The sequence below is a fragment of the Neoarius graeffei genome, chromosome 4 (genome assembly GCF_027579695.1).
Source record: "Neoarius graeffei isolate fNeoGra1 chromosome 4, fNeoGra1.pri, whole genome shotgun sequence".
NCBI classification, from domain to species: domain Eukaryota; kingdom Metazoa; phylum Chordata; class Actinopteri; order Siluriformes; family Ariidae; genus Neoarius; species Neoarius graeffei.
The window spans coordinates 33919279-33945357 of record NC_083572.1 but is presented as its reverse complement, the minus strand read 5'-3'; the positions used below and the strand labels follow the sequence as shown (position 1 = coordinate 33945357).

Sequence of the window (26079 nt, the reverse complement as noted above, 5' to 3'; positions counted from 1 at the left end):
TGGTTGACCAGTTCTCTTGATAGGGACGCTTTATCAGGCTTCTTCAATCGTATTCCATCTTTACCTTCAGTGGTGAGGAACTGTTCCTCCACACTACAAGAACACATAAAACGAGCATTTCTGCAGTGCAGATTGTGGTTAGAAGCTCCAAATCCTCTAATGATTAAACTAGATCCGCTCAAGTTTGGATATAAAACAACAGACTGCGGCATAACTCCTGTGATACTGCCTGTACCATGCAGACCAGATGACCTACCGCCTCCATGCAAATACCCAACGTCATGTATGAGTACCAAGAAATGCACTTGCAGAGCAAAGAACTTAAAATGTGTGGTGTTTTGTGGTTGTAGTAAGGGCAAAAAGTGTCGAAATCCACATAACTAAACTGACAAATATGGATAATGTACATAAGTAATATAAAAAAGGTCAGGACTGTAGTGTATGATGCAGAAATTAGTTTATTGCAAATATATTGAAAACCATTGGTTTTAGGACATAATAATGTATTACTGACCCCTAATAATGTGGCAATTCCGGACATTTTGAATGGTCACCTGACCTTCTAGGCCGAACGGTTCCGGAGATACAGCGGTGGTAATTGGTAGTTCTTCGCTAAAAAGGGGGCGTGGCCATTTCGCCAATTTCGCCGTCAGTGGCAAATGTGTTACCAAGCAAACATTGATCAGTGACCTTCAATTAGTTGATTTCTGAAGAGTTTAGCTCTGGACATAAAAGTGCATACATAACCAGCATGAGCTACTAGAGTAATGGAGGAATGGGCTAAAATTCCTCCAAGCCGGTGTGCAGGACTGATCAACAGTTACCGGAAACATTTAGTTGCAGTTATTGCTGCACAAGGGGGTCACACCAGATACTGAAAGCAAATGTTCACATACTTTTGCCACTCACAGATAATGTAATATTGGATCATTTTCCTCAATAAATAAAATGACCAAGTATAATATTTTTGTCTCATTTGTTGAACTGGGTTCTCTTTATCTACTTTTAGGACTTGTGTGAAAATCTGATGATGTTTTAGGTCATATTTATGCAGAAATATGAAAATTCTAAAGGATTCACAAACTTTCAAGCACCACTGTATGACAGACAGACAGACAGACAGACAGACAGACAGAGATCCTCCTTGATTCACTATTTTATCCTTAAGTTTTATTCTTTTGTTTGCTCTATAAAGTGACCTTGGGTCTGTGGCACGCACTATATGAATAAAACGTATTATTACTCATAAATTTTATTCATACCTTAATAATACGTTATACTTTAATAATAAATACATTTATTATTATTATTATCTCATCTCATTATCTCTAGCCGCTTTATCCTTCTACAGGGTCGCAGGCAAGCTGGAGCTACGGGCGAAAGGCGGGGTACACCCTGGACAAGTCGCCAGGTCATCACAGGGCTGACACATAGATACAGACAACCATTCACACTCACATTCACACCTACGGTCAATTTAGAGTCACCAGTTAACCTAACCTGCATGTCTTTGGACTGTGGGGGAAACCGGAGCACCCGGAGGAAACCCACGCGGACACGGGGAGAACATGCAAACTCCACACAGAAAGGCTCTCGCCGGCCCCAGGGCTCGAACCCAGGACCTTCTTGCTGTGAGGCGACAGCGCTAACCACTACACCACCGTGCCGCCGATGATTATTATCTCATCTCATCTCATTATCTCTAGCCGCTTTATCCTTCTACAGGGTCGCAGGCAAGCTGGAGCCTATCCCAGCTGACTACGGGTGAAAGGCGGGGTACACCCTGGACAAGTCGCCAGGTCATCACAGGGCTGACACATAGACACAGACAACCATTCTTATTCACACCTATGGTCAATTTAGAGTCACCAGTTAACCTAACCTGCATGTCTTTGGACTGTGGGGGAAACCGGAGCACCTGGAGGAAACCCACGCGGACACGGGGAGAACATGCAAACTCCACACAGAAAGGCTCTCGCCGGCCCCAGGGCTCGAACCCAGGACCTTCTTGCTGTGAGGCGACAGCGCTAACCACTACACCACCGTGCCGCCGATGATTATTATTATTATTATTATTATTGTTGTTGTTGCTAGACCCATTAAGACACCCTACGAAGGGTTTCAGGGTTTGTTCTTGTGTGCACTTGACTTTTGCACACCTCCAAATTCATGTTTCTTTATATATTTTAAACAATAAGGCATTTTCTTTTCATAAAATAGATCAAAATACGCTGTTTCATGCTGGAAGCATTTTCTCCCCCCCCAAAAAATTAAACATTATCAGAAAATCTTATCAAATTAGGTAGTTTTGTAGCAATTTCCCCCTCAAAAAAACTTTAAAGGATGACAAAATAGCACAAACTATTTACGAAGAGCTATAAATGTGCTCTGTAGTAGTTTGATAAGGTATTCAGAGGAGGGCATTCAGTTAATTCGATGGCAGCATATATTTAAGGGCGTGTATGAAACAACGAACGATTAATTGTGTGCTTGCCAGTTAACTCGGGTTGGACATTTTTGTGGGTAGGAAGAAATTTGAAAACAGCGGCTGCTGTTCCAAGTGAAAGGGGCGTGGAAAGGTTTCTTGAGGCCGTAGCTCAGATTGGTCGCACAAGCTCATGAATATACATCAAGGCGGTTCTAGCGACTTATATACGACTTCCTTGGGTGGGTGTTTCTCTTTTCGATCACGTCCGCAGCCGTGTTGGTGCTTACACTCGTTCAACGACTCACTTCAGGACAAACTAAGATGTGTGACAAGCTACCCTTCAAAGTCGGTTAGTAGCTTTACAGTCTATGCACAGAAATGCTTCGTTTCATTTTTACCTCTGGAGCTAGCGTGATCATGCATTTCACAGCTACCTGAGTGAAATAATTTCCGCTGCAGAAAAGCACCTTATGCATGTCTGCATTTATTTGTGTACATTCAGTTTACTCGAGAAGCGAGTACAGGCTTTATTATTGTTGTTTCGAAAATGTCGGCAGTTTCCGATATGGAAGTGCATGTGACATGGCTGAGAAAGCTGACCCAAGACAGGGCTTGCAGCTTCACACAGTGGAGGTGAATTAGTGATTTAATGAGCGATAATTTGTCTTTGGACGTTAGACAAGAACCGTGCGGAGACGTATCGATGTTACCTGGCCACTTTTCTATTTTTGAAGCTCTGAAAGAGTGGCGACAGCCATGTTGGAAGTTTTTTTTAATATCGCACATGGAGCTACTCGGCACCCGTAAATCATATTACCATAATGCACCGCTTTGTTTCGTTGGAACTCATGGACCGTTATTAACGCAGAATTCGAAGTGAATACTTTTGAATTTATTGTGAGCGCTGGATTTGTTTCATAACTGAACCAAACTTGTAACATTTTCTTTCGCTATTTATTTATTTTGGTTGTAATTAATTACTTGATTTGAAATAAACAAGATTTAAGAGAATAGCCATACCTGTTTCGTGTTTTACCTGTTTGACTTGCACACGCCATAGCATGGAAACGTTTTATGAACCAGTCATTAAACTTATAACAAGCTTGATGATTATTTCCAGCAAGAAAGCGACCATTCTGTTGCTGTTAATTCTTATTCTACTACATTAACATGCACTGTAACTGTATGCAATCTGCTAAAACACTACTTTGTAGACTAGAGCGGCGTCTACAATTATCGACACTTTAACGATCTTTTGGCCATTGTAACATTAAGAGTAGTTTCAATACGTAAATTGTGCATGAATAATTACTCAAACTTCCACTGGGGGAAGGGTTGATTCCAGATGACTTGGCATAATCAGATCACGTGACACCGTTCCACAATTATGGACATCCGGCTCATTTATATATGAGTCTGTCTCAGAAACTGGGTGCTGTGGGGGTATCCCACTAAATATACTCAGTCAATAAACTATATGGTTTTGAATGGTGGTGATGGTTTTAATTTGAAATAAAATGAAAGAAATAATACAGGTAAAACTATCTTTGATGTGAATATTCAGAATTTGTTGTAAGTTTGTGGAAAATGGTGGCTTGATCTGGGACATGATAAATGGTTGACTACATCGCATTCCCTTAAAAAGGTTGTAGTCCACTGAAAAGTCTACAGTTATCGCTAATTGTATTTTAAGTTGTAACTTTATACACCTAAGGATTGGTGTGCTCACAGAATAATCATAACTGTAATAAAACATCATGCAAAATATTTGATCACCGTTGTAACTGCATTTTCCGCATGCCCAAAACCAATACGATCGTGTGTTTTGATCTAAATGGAAAGCCTCAGGGTCAAGGTCACTACCTCACCAAAAGTAGTAACTTCAAAATCACTATGCCATATGAAAATTTAGTTATAAAGCTGCGATTTTGTTTTTTAAAACGAAAGCTGAAAGTTAGGTGTAGAATACAGGGCTCGAAATTCGCGCTGGTCCAGTCGCCCGAAGCGTCTTAATTTGTCATTTGACGGGTAATTCCTGTCACTAACCAGCCCGGCCGGCTAGTTGAAGAAAAAAAAATATATGAAGCAAAGATTCAGACTAGGGCTGTGCGATATATCAAATATACTCGATATCTCTGAAAATTGTGTGAGATACATATAATTATTATATCGTAACTACCGAGTATTTTATGGTCATCTGCCGACTTGCGTTTGTTTCGTGTTTGTTGCGTTTGTTTAAAACATTTTCTGGTGGTTTTCTCCCTGTCCCTCAGGCAGTAACGTGAGAGGCTGCCTAAGGGTAAAAAAACAATAACGTCACGCACTCGCCAACCAATCCCGGGCGACATCTCGGTGCTGAAAGGAACTTGCGGGAAGATTTTCTAGTTTCGGTTTACAGCGCTGACTCAGTTCGTGCAATTGCTGGTGTTGCATAGGCTACCGTGTAAGCTCTGTCAATTTCAGCGACAAATTAAAAATGGAAGCGGACGAATTGGTTCCTAAAAGAACTAGTAAGGGGTCAGTCATCTGGCATTTTTTTGGATATCGCGAGGAGGATGTGGAACAGCAAATGCCAATTTGTGAAGTGTGCAAAAAAAAGTATCAAAATACTCAGGTCTTGAAATAAATGCACATTAGTCATGAACAATGGTAACTACTCTTGTTGTTTTTGACAGAAGTAAAATTCATACATGAACAAATTTTGGCGAGTTGATTTCTGTTTGGCTAGTTACTTTGGAAGGTAACTAGTCTGGCTGGCTGGTGAAAAAATATATATGAATTTCGAGCCCTGGAATATGTTTCTTACAGAATGTTACAGTGGTAGCTGGGCTTATATGAATTTCTGAGCTATAAAATGAGTTGTGGTCTATTTTTTATCGTAGCATGTTATGTGTGTGGGGAAGGACACACATTAACAATTTGCATGTGTAGAATGGAATTTTCCACTCCAGCAGTTAGAAGTTGATCATGCTTCCATTTGCGGTCTTTCTGTTACACAAGTGATCTGTTCGGGTGTTATCACTGAAAAGGTGAGTTTTGACAGTTTTATTTTGTTTTAGTTCTGCAGTATAAGGCAATAGAACTTTCTTTCATCTCAGGGTGTATTCAGACCAGGATAGTTCAATAGTTTACTTGCTTTGGTCTGAACCAAATGTTTTTTTTATTTTTTCATTTTGGTGCGGTTCGCTTTCACACTGTACATTTTAGTAAGCGGACCAAAATCTGTCAACAAAGCCACGCGCCCTGAGGTCGTTCAGCTATTGGTCAGAGACGACATGCGCACAAAGCGTTAAGTTCAAAAGTAGTCATGGAGGCTTTCCGTGCTGTTATTCTTTTTAATGTCATCAAAGCTATATGTTTTTTCCAGTTTTTACTGTTTTCACAATTGTGCGATTACTATGCTGTTGTACAAGTAATTTATCAACGACGACTTCAAAGGGCAAGGCGGCTACGGAGGATAGCGCTGATGAGCGCACATCATGTTGACAGTTCTGGCTCTTCACGCAAGACGGAGGAGGTATGTGTCGGGATATTCGCCTTATCCATCGTAATAGATGAATTTCTTTTTTGCGTCGCTAGTACCGCCACTTTTTGAAAGAATGTCCCTGATTTTAATGTAGGTCTGACGGAGTTTCTTCACTTTTAGCCAACATTGTTCTGGGGAGCGTGTGAACCCCTTCTCCTTCATTTTCTCACTGAATACAGCAAACACGTCGGCATTTTTGTGTGTTCTCTCCAAAAGCTCAGATATGTGGACATCTGCCCATATCCACAAGGGTACGCATTTCTTCCTCGGCCCACGTTTGCCCCCTACTCATTTTTTGTACTCTGTAGTCTAGCCTACCACTGGTCTGAATGACTGAACGACTGTTGTAAGGTTCCCTTGACAACTGAAACAGTGTTTGCACTTTGCGGTGGAGTGTCAAGACTCTGTTTCCCATAATGCTCGACAAACGACGGAAGCTCCCGAGGTACAAAAAAGCAAAACTGTCAGATTGGGTCCGCACCAGAGTTCCTTTGGTCCGGACCGAGTCCGACCTTGCAGCTCGGTCTCGGTCCGCTTGTTTGGTCCGGACCAGAGTTCGGTGGTTTGTATTCAGACCAACCCAAAAGATCCGGACTAAGGGAAATTTGGTTCGTTTGGTCCGGACCAAGCAATGTAGGTGTGAATACGCCCTTATTTTCATATTTCATAGTGTTTGTGTATTTTTGGCCAATATCTTGCAACCATGGTCAATTTAGATCGAACTTTTGATAGAATCTACGGCCAGTCATTTTGTCCCACCTCGCGCTCCGTCTGGTGCGGTAGTGATGTCCCGTTGCTTGAGCGCCGCAGCAGAGACCCATGCGACTTTCAGCTGGTACAGTCTCTGTTCTTTTTTACCAGCGCTGTTATTCTCATCTTTCCGGTGTGTTCTTGATTTTTTTCCATTGTGTCCTACTTCGCCATCTCAAATACCCAAAATGTATCCTATTATTCATATTTAAGTGTATAATCAATCCAGTCATCATAACTTGGCATTTTTAACCCAAGCAATCAAAAAGAGGAAATTTATTCAATATTTTCACTCATCTGTGAAGGAGGGGCTTTAATTCTTCACGATGTAGTTATTTTATATGTAAATCAATTTTACAAAAGCATTTGAATTGTAATCAAAAATAATTTCCACAGCGGAGGCCAGATAAGCAAGATACTATCTTTATTCTTATTAAACATGACAAAAGAAACATTGAGTGTTGGGTAAATGCAAAAAAAAAAGTACAATTAGAATTTATTTTTTGACCATAATGTCCCAAATGAGAGACCAGTTTCTGAGACGGATATATATATATATAAAATTCATATGTGGTATTAAGCTAAATTTTTTTTAAAACTTGTTTTATGTTGACTTAGCACAGAACATCTTTTTATATAAATATATTGATGTCGGTGTTTACATAAATGAGGCAGTAATTCTAATGTTTGTAAACAAATAAACTGATAATCTTTAACCTGTGTCAAAGTCTTTTCCACTTTCTAAGTATTTTCGTAGATCACATTTTGTTAATCATTCGTTGTTTGTATTCATTTCTAGTAGGGCTGTGCGATGTCCCCTTAATTGGCATCGACGATGTTTACAGTGCAAACATCGTGATGGACGATCATATCGTGGGCCGGGGGGGGATTTTAATACCACATTATTAAATTTATTATTATTATTATTATTATTATTATTATTAAAAGCATTAGATACTCATCCGAGGCTTTGGCACGTTAAGAAAAAAAAAGCGCTAGGTGATGTGGAATATTTGGCCTTGATCACGGATATGTGGTCCAGCTGCAACATGATGCCCTATATGTCAGCTACCGTACATTATGTGGACCGAGAGTGGGCAATGCAGTCCAAATGCCTGCAGATGAGTTTCATGCCAGAGACACATTCAGCGGACAATTTAGAAGACGCACTGCGCGAGACACTTGCCGAATGGAAAATAGAGGAGAAAAAGATCGCCTGTATAACAACGGGGCGAATATTGTCACAGCCATCAGGCAATTGAAATGGCCGTGGTTAAGTTGTTTTGGGCACAATTTGAACCTGGCCATAACCAACTCGCTTGCGCAACAGAGGGCCAGTACAGACCGAGCGTTTGGAGTTTGCCGAGCAGTCAACACTGCGTTTGCGCACAGCTGGCTTCGGAGAAATGAGCTGCGCAAAGCGCAGGTGGAAATGAACCTCCCCGAGCACTCACTGATCACGGCAAGATATTAATCTGCTCTAACAATGAAAGACTAGTATTCAAACTATGAGAAGAAACTACACTTAAGCTATTACTCATTGTTTATTTACACCATATCAATTGAAGATGCGTTTCGGCCTTTAGTGCGCACTTGAACGCGCTAATTTTTCCAATTTATTAGTGTATTATTGCACCAGCTTTTAAAATCATGATTTTATATATATATATATATATATATATATATATATATATATATATATATATATATATATATAATATTTTTTTTTTTAACTGTCTTTACATTTGTCAGAATCACCTTCATACTTCCATTTGGTTTGACATTATGGCTTAGAGTGGACCATTTTGTGTCTGAAAGTAGGCCTATTTACCAGATTAAAAAGTTATTTGACTTCTGCCGAAGTCTGCGCTTCACTGCCGTTTGATAAGGTGAAATATTTCCCGACTGTTAATAGTGGCTATTTGTTTGAACAACATGACAAATTTTACATTAAAAGTATAGTGTAGGCTAAAAAATGAAGTCAAAATTTATTATTAGTAGCATACTGTATTTGTGTAACCACATGTTATGTTCACTAGCACGTCCCTGCACCATAGCCTACGTGAACAAGTGGTAATAGGATATTACTTTATAATGATTTATATAATTATGTATTTATGTTATATATTTATATATTAAACAAAACTAACTAACTAAACTAACAAAAAACTAACTTTTTAGGTTAAATAGGCCCAGATGATACCGTATATGCATGATTATGACAGGAGGGGGCGTGGTATCACGATGGTGGCTCTCCATCGTGATGGATGACCACCATCGTCGATGGACGATGGCATCGTCTATCGGCACAGCCCTAATTTCTAGTGTAGTTTACCAATAAATGTCAATAGGCAATTGACATTGTAACCACATGAAAATCCAGGTTGAAAGTTGCATGTCATTCCTCAAACCAAAATATAAAATGTCTACTAATATTGTAATGTGGTAGAGCTTTCCACCAACCTTAAAAAAAAAACCTGAATATTTCAAGCATGCAATTTTTTATATGCTAGGAATATAATTGTGGTCTAATTTATTGCTGTAGGATTCCAAATACTCTTAAGCATTCCATTCTTTTATGAATCAGAAAAAAAATGATCACAGCCCTTTTTTTTTTTTAAAGTTCATCTACTTCAACGATGTTACACAAATGTCACTTAATTCCACAGGGTGTCTTTGATGGTGGACACTGGTGAAAGTGATCGCTATTATCAACGCCTCGTGACTTCTCAAAAGTGCGTTTAGATCAGTGCTTATCAATTATTTTCTGTTACGCCCCCTCCCCCCCCGGAAGAAGAAAACATTTCGCGCCCCTCCACTCTCCGCCGCGACTATAAATAGTATAATTTGTCTATAAAATTAAGACTTATAACAATGGTGTTAGGTGTACTTATAAGTACACCTCTGCATAACATTGTATCCTTATTAACATTAAAGAAAACAAAAAAGAAATGTAGATCAACTTGCAACAAAGAATAACTTTATTATTAACATTGTTTTTTTAGTCTGTAACAGAAAAGATTTAAAGTCCATCAAAGTGCTTGCAATTTGCAGCAAAAAAAACCTTATTTAAACTATAAACATTTATAAACAGTCACAGTGAAGCCAAGCGCTACATGCGCTTCGTCATATTTCCTCGTCTTAGCTTTCATGAGACTGTCGTTTCTCATTATCTCTGTCTCTCTCTGCCTTTCTTTTCATCCCTGTGAAATATTTTTCCGTGGTGTCTTGATGGTTTGTTCACTGCACTTCATATCTCCTGCTCTGTGCTGTGTGTACGCAAAAAAACCCTACCCCATAGTGCTAATACTCCCCGCGCACGCTGACAATGAGCCAATGAGCGCCACTGCCACCTACTGTAGTGGATGTGCAATTACACTTTATTCTAGTACGGCAAAAGCATGTTCCCTGGGGTCACACGCGCCCCCCTGGCATCGTACCGCGCCCCCACTATTTGAGAAGGACTGGTTTAGATACAAAATGGCAACTGTCAAATGAAAGGGTAAGAAACAAAGTAGGTTTTGACAAGGATATCATGAAATATTGGTGAATTTGATTAGGCCTGTCGCGATATTCAATATACCGACTTATCGTACGGAAAATGAACTCCTTAATTTTTTTAAAACGCAACTTTGGCATTTACGCGCTGTACATCTACATGGGGAAATTGCCAGAGTATTAGCTTGACCCATTGACTGAATAAAACGCTACGCTGTTTTCTGTTGTCTCACGCGGTTCTCTGTCAGAGGTGAGGCCTCCCAGCATGCAATGGGTATCCACTGAATGGGGAAGAGGCAACACGTTACTCTGTTGTACAGACCATAGGTGTAGAATTGGGTATGGACGTGTCCCTACTAATATCAGCATTTTCCCCAGAAAAAAATTAAAGCCCTAAATTCTGGCATGATAATACAGACAATTGAGCGCCAAAAGCGCGAAGTGAAACTAGAGGGGTCTGGAGGCATCCCCCCCAAAAAAAAAATTTTTTTGAAAATAGATGCTCTCAGGTGCATTTTCAGGGTCTCTGAGAGGTTTTAGATACATGATTATAGGATAGATTTTACCAGTGTTTCAATGATTTCTAACCTAAGTAGTATTAATGTAAACACATTTGAAATTTCACCTTAAAGTTCAACATGCAAGTTAAACTGATTTGTTATAGATTACTTGGGTATATGATGGATTGAAAATCTACGGGGATCCCTTAATTATCTATGATCAAGTAGTGTTGTAACAAAAATGTGCATGAAAATATGAACAGTTCTTTGCTCTATCTTATGCAATCCAATGAAGAGAATCGATCATCATGACCTCCTGTTGATCTCACAGGGATCTGAACCTAAGAACTGCCACCTTAAAATAAGTTGCTGTATTACTATAACTGTAATGATTTAGAATGTTTGTGATGCAATTACCATAATATATGTATAACTAAGATGCACTGAAAAGTAAGGCAACTGCATGTTATAAGGTTTAAATTTTGGCACTTTATTAAATGGACTAGATTAAGATTAAAACATTTTAAAGGAAAAGATAACTTGATTCATACATTAAGTTTGCAGAAAGATTATGTACTTATGAATGCATTCATGAAGAGAAGTGTCAAATGTAGCATAATTTCGAATAATAATAATAAGCATATTTGGCAGTGTGAGGTCACTGTGACCCTTTAACAAAAGAATAATCCGGAGCTGCCTTTTGTTAAATGGATCCCAGTGATATCACATTGCCAAAATGCTTATGATTATTATTTGAAATTATGCTATATTTGACACATTTGGACGACTTCACTTCGTGAGAGTGTTTATAAGTACATAATCTTTCTGCAAACCCAAACCAGTGAATTAAGTTTTCTATTCCTTTAAAGCAGATTAATTCTCCTTGGCTTTTGCTTGGCCCAATGTTGGGTAACCCTCTCATAGTCCATCTTGCTGTCATCCATGCTGATGTGGATCAAATTGTCCAGCGAGTGCTTTTTGAGCCAGTTGCTGTGATCAAAATTGATGTTTTTGTTGTCGTGACAGTTGTCTGGTTTTTTACGCCATCACTCACGTAGGTTTGTTGACGTTTGGTCAACCAGTCTTTGATCGAAGCCATAATGATGGTGGACTAGGTCAAGCTTTTGTGATTAAAATCAGTCGGCTTTGCCCGTCTGGTGGGGGACAATGTTGGCAGCCAATGAGATCGCTTGTAATGAATCGGAAAATTCTGGGATGTCTGTTTTCTTTCTATATTTTTATTGGACGCTTTGAACACATGATCTTGACGTAGCCAACAGATTATCTGTTTACATCATACCACACGGACCTATTATGGTGATGATACACGGGGCAACTTTTTGGGCAATGTTGCCGAGCAATGTTGCTGGGCAATTGCGTTTTGACTCTTTTCTATTGAGATTGGGCAACATTTTCTTTCTGAATGGTTTTGATAATCTCTGGCAACTTTTTGAGAAGCCAATCAGAACGTGAGTATCGAGTCATGTGACCTCCGGTGAGGTTCGGATCAGAAATTTCAAACAAATATGGCGGCCGCTCAGTGTCAGTGGAGTGAAGAGATGGAGAGACTCCTCATCTGTTTTTACGCCGGTAAGTTATTTTAATATTCTATATGGAGGAATTTACCTCACCAAAGCTCTAAAAAAACAACAGACAGCTTGATTAAATGGTCACAGCAAAAATTAAGACATCGTGGTTTTTTTTTTTTAGCTAACTGTAAACTGCCGTTGCTAACTGTTGTTGCCCATTGTTAGTTGCCCTGAAAAGTTGCCCTGTGTCTCACCTAGTTGCCCGTTGCCAGCAACATTGCTCGGCAACATTGCCCAAAAAGTTGCCCCGTGTATCATCACCTTTACTTTGACAGAATCAACACAAACATTGTAAAAAAAGACCGGTTGTTTAACACATCAGTCAATATGTAAATGGATCTGTTTGCTCTCCTATGTATCTAGTTACTTGTGGGTAGGAAATTTAACGTATTGGTATAAATCTAAGCATATCGGATTTTAACTAAAGCGATTAAGTGCATCAGCAGGCAGAGCAAGTGTAGGGCCCGATACACTAAAACGCTTTGGGGAAAACCATGCAATATCAAACGATGGCTGTGTCCCTACCAATATTTCTGATTGAATAAAAAAGTCACACTCCGTGCGCGGTACACAAATGGTTACTGTAGGTTTCCACTGGGTGACACTCCATGTAAAATTCACTCATGAATATTCGCTCTGGGGGCGTGGTCGTGAAAACGGCAAGCAGGTTTGGCTACCATGTCAATTAGCAAGTGCGGTTGCAGTGCTGTGACCAGCTGCTAGTTAGCAAACTGTCCTTGAGGAATGTAATGTTAATTTTACGAGCTAATCTAATCCGTTAACAACAGTTTATATTCAGTGTAAAAATGACAACATGCAAATATGACTGTTTTCTAAGTTTGTGTGGCATGTAAATAACAATCCGACTTGATCCCAACAACTGATGTTCATTAAGGTCAGACATTAAATCACATCAAATTGTGCTAATGTTGGCTAATATTGCACCTAGTCTTGCTTGTGAAGTGCCTGCAAACTTTAGCAGCCCGCTAACCCTTAATTTGAAGTGCTTCAGTTAAGACCTGCAGAGCCCTGACCAAGTTCATGTAATGTGACACATTACAGGGTCTCCGCGGATCCTTAAAAAGTCTTAAAAAGTCTTATTTTTAATATGTGTTTTTTAAGGTCTTAAAAAGCATTATATTTCGCTATTTTTTGAGCTATGGTATTAAATTTCACATGGGAGGTATTAAATTTCATCCGGGTAGCCTACGGTAAATGAAAAAAAAAAAACATATGTCTGGATTTTTTTTTTCCGCGCTAACGTTATTTATTCAACCAGTGTCGTTTGTTATCAAGATGCTGAACAAGTAGCACAAGAGCCGTTGTGTGTCTAGCACTAGTTCTAATAGCGCAGGAACCACGCCACAGGGGGCAGTGTGTTTTTATCCATGTAGTAGAACCATTGAGAGTAGAGCAGACGAGGAAGAAGTGGTTGAACTTGAACGGAGATGGGGAAGTGTAAGTTTAGTAACAAGTGGCTTGAGGAGCCAAAATACAAAAGTTGGCTAACAACAGCAACTTCAGAATATGAAGCGAGATGTAAGGTATGTCGGAAAGACATCAAGTTAACAACAATGGGCTGTAAAGCCCTTGACGCTCACTCGAAAGGGGAAAAGCATATGCGCTATGCTGCTAGTCAGGCAACAACAGTCCCCATGCCAATGTTCGCCTCTACGGTCACAAAAAGTGCAACGCCAGCTTTAGCGTCTCCGGCAGCGCTCGAAACTAACGGTGTCCCGACGTCCCGGGGACCATAAAAAATGTCATCGGGACACAAAATTATTATATCTGGGACAATCCCGGGACAATGGAAAAAAATAGATCTAGAAAAAAAGTTCTACATTAATATTATTTACAAAGCCGTAACACATACGTAGACATTCACCTAATTTGTCAATTTTAATTTTAAAACGTTAACAGCGAAAAATACATAGTAGCTACACTTTCGATGCACCTGCATCCGTAGGCTACAGAGCAGCGCATTCTGTTCTAGAACCTTCGGCCGGAGTCCGCATTATATGGACTTGGAATGGAATTGCTACCGCACACGCTGCGCCGACTCTTGCCAGAACAAAAATGCTGAAGTGGTTGAAGCGGACCGACCGCGGGGAAGAAACTGAAAGCCCAGACATAACGTCTCCGGGACCTTCAGGATCCAAAGTGTCATCGCCTGGTCTGCAGGCAACGCTAGCAACTGAATGAACTTAATGAACACTGTTAGACACGTTATAAAATACAACAGGAATGATGTGGCTGGATAACGGAAAAAATGGATAAAATGAATAACGGAAAAAATGGATAAAATGGATAACGGAAAGTTCATAAAATGGATAACGGTAATGGTGAAAATTATAAGTTGGCCTTATAAGTGCCAACAGATATTCAAGGTATAAGTAGATGAAATGAACATAAAAGGGGTCTTATTTTCAACTAAAGTGTACTGCAGATGTAGGGAGTTGAAACATTTTCTGAATGAGCTAGTTGGCCCCTTTAAATAAACGGGTATCTATTCATACAGTGAGATCGCCAAAGTTTAATAAACTGAAAATGCAATAACTGTAATTTTGAAGTAGATGATGTATTGGACATGTGTCGCTTGTGTCTTGTGACTTATTGTAAAAATGATATAAAGGGTTCAAAATCGCATAGTTACAAATATAATAGTAACTTCATATGATAATATTAACCACTGGTTATTTCAGAGAGGAAAAAAATGGGGATCGGATTGGGGAGAGGGCTCTTGCTGTTTGTGCCTACGGGCCAAATAGCAGTATAGAGTATCCGGCCTTCTTGGAGTCCCTGGGAGAGGTACTGAGGGGTGCTCAGACTGGGGACTCCATTGTGCTACTGGGGGACTTCAATGCTCACGTGGGCGATGACAGTGACACCTGGAGGGGCGTGGTTGGGAGGAACGGCCTCCCCGATCTGAACCCGAGTGGTGTTTTGTTATTGGACTTCTGTGCTAGTCACAGTTTGTCCATAACGAACACCATGTTCGAGCATAGGGGTGTCCATAAGTGCACGTGGCACCAGGACACCTTAGGTCGGAGGTCGATGATCGACTTTGTAGTTGTGTCATCTGATCTCCGACCCTATGTCTTGGACACTCGGGTGAAGAGAGGGGCTGAGTTGTCAACTGATCACCACCTGGTGGTGAGTTGGATCCGCTGGCGGAGGAGGAAGCTGGACAGACCTGGCAGGCCCAAACGTATGGTGAGGGTCTGCTGGGAACGTCTGGCCGAGCACTCTGTTGGGGAGGTCTTTAACTCCCACCTCCGGGAGAGCTTTTCCCAGCTTCCGAGGGAGGCGGGGGACATTGAGTCTGAGTGGACCATGTTCTCTACCTCCATTGTGGATGCAGCTGTTCGGAGCTGTGGCCGCAAGGTCTCCGGTGCCTGTCGTGGCGGCAATCCCCGAACCCGGTGGTGGACACCGGAAGTAAGGGATGCCGTCAAGCTGAAGAAGGAGTCCTATCGGGCCATGTTGACCTCCGGGACTCCTGAGGCAGCCGACGGGTATCGGCAGGCCAGGCGTGCTGCAGCTCGGGCAGTTGCGGAGGCAAAAACTCGGAACTGGGAGGAGTTCGGGGAGGCCATGGAGAAGGACTATCGGTCGGCCTCGAAGAAATTCTGGCAAACCGTCCGGCGCCTCAGGAGGGGGAAGCAGTACTCTGCCAACACTGTTTACAGTGCGGGTGGGGAGCTGTTGACCTCGACTGGGGACATTGTCGGGCGGTGGAAGGAATACTTTGAGGATCTCCTCAATCCCACCGTCATGTCTTCCACTGAGGAGACTGAGGCTGATGACTCAGAGGTGGACTCGTCCATTACCCAAGCCGAAGTCACTGAGGTGGTTTGCAAGCTCCTCGGTGGCAAGGCACCGGGGGTGGATGAGATCCGCCCTGAGTATCTCAAGTCTCTGGATGTTGTGGGGCTGTCTTGGTTGACACGCCTCTGCAACATCGCGTGGCGGTCGGGGACAGTGTCTCTGGAGTGGCAGACTGGGGTGGTGGTCCCTCTTTTTAAGAAAGGGGACCGGAGAGTGTGCTCCAATTATAGGGGAATCACACTTCTCAGCCTCCCAGGGAAAGTTTACTCCAGGGTACTGGAGAGGAGAATTCGACCAATAGTCGAACCTCGGATCCAGGAGGAACAATGCGGTTTTCGTCCTGGTCGCGGAACACTGGACCAGCTCTATACCCTTCATAGGGTGCTCGAGGGTTCATGGGAGTTTGCCCAACCAGTCCACATGTGCTTTGTGGATCTGGAGAAGGTATTCGACTGTGTCCCCCGTGGTATTCTGTGGGGGGTGCTTCGGGAGTATGGGGTTCGGGGCTCTTTGCTAAGGGCTGTCCGGTCCCTGTACGAACGGAGCAGGAGTCTGGTTCGCATTGCCGGCAGTAAGTCAGACCTGTTCCCAGTGCATGTTGGACTCCGTCAGGGCTGCCCTTTGTCACCGGTTCTGTTCATAATTTTTATGGACAGAATTTCTAGGCGCAGCCAGGGGCCGGAAGGAATCCTGTTTGGGAACCACAGGATTTCATCTCTGCTTTTTGCGGATGATGATGTCCTGTTGGCTTCTTCAAACCAGGACCTTCAGCATGCACTCAGTGTTCTTCCCGAGGAGCTGGCCGAGGTGTCTGGGGAAAGGGAAGTTTGGGCTTCCATGCTTAGACTGCTGCCTCCGCGACCCGGTCCTGGATAAGCGGAAGAAGACGAGACGAGAAAAAAATGGGGACACTATTGCTTCCATTCGGGACAATACAACACAGAATTCGGGACCACTGGGGGACACAAAGAAAAAAAGTTAATTTCGAGCCCTGGTCTCCGGGTCCCAGCACAAGTGCTTTCGCGGCATTCGCCCCAACCGCTACGCTGAAGGCAGAAATACTGTGGGTTCTGCAGAAGATGCACTTATTTTAAAAAAATGCTTTGAACTTAACCTAGAGTGTGGTTTTTTTTTTTTTTTTTTTACTGTACGTATTTGTTCCGCGGTAGTGGTCTTATTTTTTATATTCAGTGGTCTTAAAAAGTATTATTTTTGCTGGTCAGAAATGTGCAGAGACCCTGATGTAAACAACCCGATGTCGATGTGGACATTGTTCATGGCCCAGACACCTTTTAATCAAAAAACATTCATGTAATAAGCATCAGTCTCTGCCTTCTTGATCAGAAATTTTTGGTTACTCCTGCCTCTCTTTTGAAAACGTCACATACAGAGTACATACATATGCTGAACTGATTGGTTTTCGAAGGGGTTCATTTGAAAGCGGTAGGCTAAAAACTTCTCTGTAGAACCCTTTTACTACCGCCTCTCTCTTCGCTCTGGGCTCAAGAAGACAACAAAAGGGCAATAATATAACAACCAATCAGAATTCAGATACGTTCTGTTGCCAAGTAAAATTGTAACCTTTCAACGTGTCAAAGTTCTAGAGACCTCGTCCTGTTTTACCGTTAGATCAGTCACATATCAGCTTAAACTAGTATTCTAAAACTAGTTAAAGGTCACACAGAAGATGGCCTACTCCACCTGCCAGCCTAATGGAATGAGTGTTTAAGGCTCCGTATGTTTTTACTTCCATTTATGAGGGAAAGGAACATGCACCCAATTGACAGTCAGTGTGTTATTCGCTTGTAAAACACACTTGCAAATTGGTAGAATAAGTTAATCATCACATGCAAGATTTGTTGATTTTTGTTTGTTTTATTTCTTTAGGTTATTTATTTTTTTACGTTCCACTGTTGAATTGAATAAGTTGACAAAGTTTACTGTTCTTTGAAAGGGTGTATTTGCATGATCATAATTTTATGCCACTAGTAAAATAATCTTGAAAAGGCATCAACAATATCGTTTATCGCAATAATTTGAGACAATATATCTTCCAAAAAAATTTATCATGACAGGCCTAAATTTGATAAGTCAAACACGTTCATGATCTTTCCACCATGCTTACCTGTGACGATGACGTCCGGGTTTTTCTCAAATTGCTGATTGTGCTAAAAAAAAAAAATCCATCTCAGCTGTGTTCAGAGAAGCTCAAAGGGTGAGGGGGATCTTCTGGTTGACTTAATTAACCAATAATAACTGTTGTAACTAAAACTCACCTTTGCAAAATTTTTACTGGTAAATCTGAAAGGTGTTGATTGTAGCCGCTGCTCTAGTAGAGGATTTTAACAGTTCTGTGTCTACTCTGTGTAGATCAAGTAACATGTATCCCTTTTGATGACCACATCTGTGCAACTGTGCTTAATAAATAACAGCCTAATAAATACAACCCCGATTCCAAAAAAGTTGGGACAAAGTACAAATTGTAAATAAAAACGGAATGCAATGATGTGGAAGTTTCAAAATTCCGTATTTTATTCAGAATAGAACATAGATGACATATCAAATGTTTAAACTGAGAAAATGTATCATTTAAAGAGAAATTAGGTGATTTTTAAATTTCATGACAACACATCTCAAAAAAGTTGGGACAAGGCCATGTTTACCACTGTGAGACATCCCCTTTTCTTTTTATAACAGTCTGTAAACGTCTGGGGACTGAGGAGACAAGCTGCTCAAGTTTAGGGATAGGAATGTTAACTCATTCTTGTCTAATGCAGGATTCTAGTTGCTCAACTGTCTTGGGTCTTTTTTTTGTCGTATTGTCCATTATATGATGCGCCAAATGTTTTCTATGGGTGAAAGATCTGGACTGCAGGCTGGCCAGTTCAGTACCCGGACCCTTCTACGCAGCCATGATGCTGTAATTGATGCAGCATGTGGTTTGGCATTGTCATGTTGGAAAATGCATGGTCTTCCCTGAAAGAGACGTCGTCTGGATGGGAGCATATGTTGCTCTAGAACCTGGATATACCTTTCAGCATTGATGGTGTCTTTCCAGATGTGTAAGCTGCCCATGCCACACGCACTAATGCAACCCCATAGATCAGAGATGCAGGCTTCTGAACTGAGCGCTGATAACAACTTGGGTCGTCCTTCTCCTCTTTAGTCCGAATGACACGGCGTCCCTGATTTCCATAAAGAACTTCAACTTTTGATTCGTCTGACCACAGAACAGTTTTCCACTTTGTCACAGTCCATTTTAAATGAGCCTTGGCCCAGAGAAGACATCTGCGCTTCTGGATCATGTTTAGATATGGCTTCTTTGAACTATAGTGTTTTAGCTGGCAATGGCGGATGGCACAGTGAATTGTGTTCACAGATAATGTTCTCTGGAAATATTCCTGAGCCCATTTTGTGATTTCCAATACAGACGCATGCCTGTATGTGATGCAGTGCCGTCTAAGGGCCCGAAGATCACGGGCACCCAGTATGGTTTTCCGGCCTCGACCCTTGCGCACAGAGATTCTTCCAGATTCTCTGAATCTTTTGATGATATTATGCACTGTAGATGATGATGATATGTTCAAACTCTTTGCAATTTTACACTGTCGAACTCCTTTCTGATATTGCTCCACTATTTGTCGGCGCAGAATTAGGGGGATTGGTGATCCTCTTCCCATCTTTACTTCTGAGAGCCGCTGCCACTCCAAGATGCTCTTTTTATACCCAGTCATGTTAATGACCTATTGCCAATTGACCTAATGAGTTGCAATTTGGTCCTCCAGCTGTTCCTTTTTTGTACCTTTAACTTTTCCAGCCTCTTATTGCCCCTGTCCCAACTTTTTTGAGATGTGTTGGTGTCATGAAATTTCAAATGAGCCAATATTTGGCATGAAATTTCAAAATGTCTCACTTTCAACATGTGATATGTTGTCTATGTTCTATTGTGAATACAATATCAGTTTTTGAGATTTGTAAATTATTGCATTCCATTTTTATTTACAATTTGTACTTTGTCCCAACTTTTTTGGAATCACGGTATTTATTATTATTATTATTATTATTATTATTATTATTATTATTATCCTCCATCCATCCATTATCCATAACTGCTTATCCTTTGCAGGGTCGCAGGCAAGCTGGAGCCTATCCCAGCTGACTATGGGCGAGATGCGGAGTACACCCTGGACAAATCGCCAAATCATCGCAGGGCTGATGCATAGAGACACATAAATGCTCACATTCACACCTATGGTCAATATAGAGCCACCAATTAGCCTAACCTGCATGCTTTGGACTGTGGGGGAAACCGGCGCACCCAGGGGAAACCCACGCAGACACAGGGAGAACATGCAAACTCCATACATACTTTGTCCCAACTTTTTTGGAATCGGGGTTGTACAAGGCTGTTGGTAACCTGCAGCTGTAGCAGTTCCTGATGTGGGTGGAGCACTGAAGCACGGCAGGTGAGAGTTGGTCTCATGCAAACTCTTTATTTCACTTTATTTTTAGATTTTCAGCTAGCTAGCTTGCTTTCTTGCCTGCCTGCCCACTACACACGCACATGTGTTGTGGTTGGGAAGGAGCCTCTTTGCTCTCCCCCTCCTTTTATGGTCTGTCCCTGTAACAAACACATTAATTGACAACAGGTGGAGTGACTTGGCCACTTGCCTTCCCCGACCCTGCCTTCCATTCCATTCACAGACTGTTGCTTGGCCACATAACCCCCACCGCCCGACTCAGGCTGGGGAGCCGTCCGGCCTGAAGCTGACCCCCCGATAGGACTTGAAGTTTGCCACCACCATCTGCACCCCCAGCCTGTGGATCACCTCGAACTTAAATGGCTGGAGGGTGAGACGCCAATGGGCGATCCGTGCATTGGCATCCTTCATGCGGTGGAACCACTGGAGGGGCGTGTGGTCTGAACAGTGTGTGCTAGGGCGCCCCAGCAGGTAGTATCGGAGGGCGAGGACCACCTACTTGATGTCAAGACACTCTATCTTGATAGTGCTGTACTTGCTTTCACGCATCGAGAGTTTCCGGCTGATGTACAGCATGGGGCACTCCTTGCTCTCCACCTTCTGGGACAAAACGGTCCCCCAGCCCTCTGTCCGATGCATCAGTCTGCAAAATAAAGGGGAGAGAGAAGTCAGGGGAGTGTAAAAGTGGCCCCCCACACAGTGCAGCTTTTACCTCTGAGAAGGCCTGTTGGTACTGCTCCATCCACTAGATTGGATCTGGAGCCCCCATTTTAGTGAGATTGGTTAGCAGGCTGGTGACGTCCAAATAATTAGGCAGAAATCTACGATAATAGCCAGCCAGCCCCAAGAAGTCTCTCCTCCTTTTTGGTCTTGGGTCTTGGGCAGGCTGCAATCGCTGCAGTCTTGTTAATTTGGGGACGCACCTGCCCATGACTCAAGTGGAACCCCAGATACCATACTTCCACCCACCCAACTGCACACTTTTTTTTTTTTTTTTTGGGCTAGCTGTGAGGCCTGCTCACTTTTGCGACTTTAGAACGGCCCTCAGGTGGTCCAAGTGCCGCGGCCAATTATGGCTGTAGATTATTATATCATCCAGATAGGTGCCCGCATAGGCAGCGTGAGGGCAGAGGACCCTGTCCATAAGCCGCTGGAAAGTAGCGGGTGCCCCAAATAACCTAAAGGAGAGCGTGACAAATTGGTGTAATCCGAACGGTGTGGAAAAGGCCGTTTTCTCTTGGGATAGAGGAGTCAAGGGGATCTGCCAATATCCCTTTGTTAGATCCAGTGTTGAATAAAAGCAAGCAGCGCCTAACCGATCAAGCAACTCATCAATGCGAGGCATTGGGTATGTGTCAAATTTAGACACCGTGTTGACCTTTCTATAGTCCACACAGAACCAGACCAACCCGTCTGTCTTGGGAACCAGGACCACTGGGTTGTTCCAGTCACTGTGGGACTCCTCGATCCTGCCCATTTTGAGCATGGCCTTGTTTGTCCTGAACCACCTTTTTCTTGTGTTCGGGCAATCGGTAAGGGCGGCTACGCACTAGGGCTGGGTATCACCAGATACCTCACGATACGATACTATGGCGATATTTTGCCCACGATAACGATAATATCACGGTACAGCGATTCTGCGATAACGGATATATTGCAAGAAATTTCAACCACATCACGATATTTGTGTCACTGAAGAAAAGCAGAATTTATTGACCACTGTAAAATTACATTTCACATACATAACTACACACTCTTGCCAGACATATATTTGTCTCTATTCCACTGCTGGCAAAACCAAGAGTTGCTTCACTACAACATACAGAAAATTCCCATTTCTGTGTTAGTATTATCAACTTTTCTGTAAGCATGGACACATCAGTGCTGCTTAACAAGCAGAATCAAATTGTTTTATGAAAACTTAACTTGCACTGCAGACTGCACATACATTTCAGTGCTAACACTATCAATTTGTTCTTTGTAAACTTGAGAACATATACCTGAGAACATTTAACTTGTGCTTATTTTGCAGGAACAACACTGTCTGAAACACATTGAAAAGTGCAGTGTGCAGCTTAGTCTCCTACTGCGCATGCGCAAAGCCTACTGCGCATGCGCAGAACACATGAATTAGCAAGTTCTCATACAGACCGGTTTATTATTCAAAACAAGGCATTACAAATTATTTGACTCGGCCAAAGACTCGACCAATACGCACAAAACATAAAAATCGGCAAATGCGTGAAATACTCACCGATTTTCTATCAGCCCAGCTGATAGGTAGAACAAAACTACTGTTGAATTTTCCTACCCTCCTGGATTTCACACATGCGCAGTAGGCTTGGTAGGACAAATCCAAGAGGTAGGATAACTTTACAGAACACCGGCTCACTTTTTTTTTTTCTTTCTCCTTTCCTTTGGAATCCAAAGTGCCTCCAAACATCTGCCTTAAAGTTCGGTGGCGTCTCTAGGTTTACGTTAACAGCCATGCTTGCTTGTTTTTTTTCCTCACTGCAACCGCCGGGGAAAAAAAGAGAAGACGAAGAGTGCCTTGCAGTGAGGGAGCGGCACAGCGACACCTCGCGGAGCGGAGGTGCGGAAGTCGTACTGGATTTACAACCCGTCTGAAACATGATTTTATTATTTGAAAAAGTATCGATATTGAATCAGAAGACAAAGTATCGCGATATATCGTCGTATCGATATTTTTGCACACCCCTACTACGCACCATCACCCCCGGGGGCGTTTTGATGTGGTGTTCTATGAGGTGGGTACGACCAAGAAGGGGTGAGAACACGTCGGAAAACTTCTTTTGCAACTTGGCTACCTCCCATGAGTTGGGCCAGTGAGAGGTGGTCTCCACAAGGGACTGGAGTGGAATGAGATGTTATCTTTCTCACCTCTGGCCCCAGCTCTGCCTTCTCTGGGACTACCGACGCCAATGCCACGGGGACCCCTCATTCCAGCGTTTTAAAAGGTTGAGGTGGTAGATTTGCAATGCCCTGCCCCTATCCATTTGCCTCACTTCATAGTTGACGTCCCCGACTCGCCGTGTGACCACAAAGGGCCCTTGCCACTTGGCAACTAATTTGGAGCTCGACATGGGCAATAATACGAGCACTTTGTCTCCCAGCATGAACTATCTAAGGTGCGTGCCCCGTCATACAGCCAGATTTGATGTTCTTGTGTCTGCCGCAAATTCTCCTGGGTTAGGTGTGTGAGGGTGTGGAATTTTGCGCACAGATCAAGAACGTACTGGATTTCGTTTTTGCTAGGTGAAGGTCCCTCCTCTCAATTTTCTCGTAGCATGTCCAGAATGCCATGCAGCTTACACCTATATAATTAAAATGGAGAAAACCCCGCGGAGGCTTGCGGGACCTCTCGCACTGCAAATAACAGGGGCTCGAGCCACTTATCCCAATTACGTGCGTCTTCACTTACGAATTTCCGGATTGTTTTCTTGAGTGTTTTGGTGAAATTGCTCTACTAAGCCATCTGTTTGTGGGTGATAGACACTGGTGCGGATAGACTTAATCCCCAATAACCCATACAGCTCGTGCAGTGTGCGTGACATAAACGAAGTGCCTTGGTCTGTCAGGATTTCTTTTGGAATCCTGACCCAGGAGATAAAGCCGAAGAGTGCTTCCACAATACTGTGTGCTGAGATATTACAGAGAGGCATTGCTTCTGGATATTGCGTTGCATAGTCCATCAGAACTAAAAGCGATACCCTCGTGCCAACCAATCCAATGGCTCAACGAGATCATCCCAATTTGCTCAAATGGGGTCTCGATTAGTCCCGGGTTTCGGCACCACTGTAGCAGTTCCCCATGTGGGTGGAGCACAGAAGCACGGCAAGCGAGAGTTGGTCTCACTTTTTTTTTTTTTTTTTTTTTTAATTTCACTTTTTTTAGCTTTTCAGCTTCTTTCACTCACTCACTCCAGGCTTTCATCTAAACGGGGGAACAGGGGCGCTGCGCCCTCTTACTCTCGGCGTGCGCCCCCTTACCAACTCCGTGAAAACATCCCAGCAACACTACGTGACAATGTGTCTGATCATCAAATACGTTATAATTGCTCCAAAAATATTCCAATCATAGTAGATACACCGCCAGACGGTGCAAAAACAATCTGAATTGCCGTTTTCCAGACTGAGGCGCCATGTTTAGTTGTTTACTTGTCGCGGCTGCTCTCGCGAGATTTGACATGGGTTACATACAAGGTCAGCTGACTTGTAGTGCGAGATTTCTCGAGACTGAATGACCTTTCACCCACCGGCGCGGGAGCTTTTGACAGAAGTAGTTTGCGAGTTGTTTTTGTTGACACTTGGGCATTTAAAGATGTCATCCCGCGGCACGAAGCGGAAGAAAGCCAAAGACTGTCCGGGGCAGAAGAAGATTAGGCCAAATAAAAAAAAAAAAAAAAAAAGTGTGCTTCCGGTAACCCAACCGATCGAGAATTTCCGCGTCGAAATTGCCGACCGTGAAGTTTTTATTACAAATTTCCCTCGATATTTTAGTGTAAGCGGCGTTAGTTTGTCAATTTTTTGTTTCAACGCATTCAAGTTGTGAAAGAAACGATAAAAAGTAAAATGTTTCGCCACTTCTATCAGCCCTCCTCCATAAACTGAGCCGAGCCACCATTTTGAATCCTCATTCAAGGCTGTAATGCAAATTGCTTCCTTTTCAGTATACAAGTGCACTTCCATGGCAGGGAAAAACATTACATTTTGCCGCCTATGTAGTCCCCTATTTATACAAATAGGAGTCATTCAGGATTCAGCCATGTTTTTGCTCGACCCAAGTTCTACAGTAGGCTAGGCTAGGCCGGCTGCTTTTAATGGAAGTAGCCTAGCCTAGGACGTTATTTTCACGTTATTTCTTGATAAGGTGTTTTCACGTTATTACATGAAAATATCATGAAATATCGCTTCCGTAGATCATAACTCGAACTCTCGCGATATTTTTTTTTTTTTAATTCGTTTAAAGATTTAAAACACTTATTTTATTATGATGTGTGGTATAAAGGATTCTGTGCTAAAATACTATTTTGTAAGATGTTTACTTGTGTTAATTTTTTCGAACAAAATAAAAAAAAAAATTAAGAAAAAAAACCTTTCCTACCTACCGACCTTATTTTAGTATTTCATGTTACCGGAAACACTTTTTTTTTTTTTTGGCCTAACTTCTTTCTTTTTCAATGTTGACAGACAATTTGTTACAATTTCCCTCTCAGCCTCAGAATGTCCCATTGGAGCATTTTTCAAAGGCTTTGCACGGCAGGGGGGGGACAACCGGCACCATCCGCTTCGCTCCCTCGCCATGGTGAGCGCCCTCATACTAAATTTTTCTAGAAAAAACCCTGCACACATGCGTTGTGGTTGGGAGGGAGCCTCTTTTGTCTGTGCTCCCCCTCCTTTTATGCTCTGTAACACACACCTTAATTGACAGCAGGTGGAATGACTTGGCCACTTACCTT

At 42.3% G+C, this 26079-nt stretch overlaps 1 protein-coding gene across 1 annotated transcript in view; it reads left to right on the top strand.

Annotated features, from left to right (window-relative positions):
* The first annotated feature begins 2666 nt into the window (after nucleotides 1-2666).
* The window catches only part of ahcy (adenosylhomocysteinase), a 71151-nt gene continuing 47738 nt past the window's right edge, over nucleotides 2667-26079 (top strand). The window contains exon 1 of the mRNA XM_060919147.1: nucleotides 2667-2777. Within this exon, the coding sequence (XP_060775130.1) occupies nucleotides 2750-2777 (28 nt within the window). The 5' untranslated portion in view covers nucleotides 2667-2749. The remainder of the gene's footprint in view (nucleotides 2778-26079) is intronic.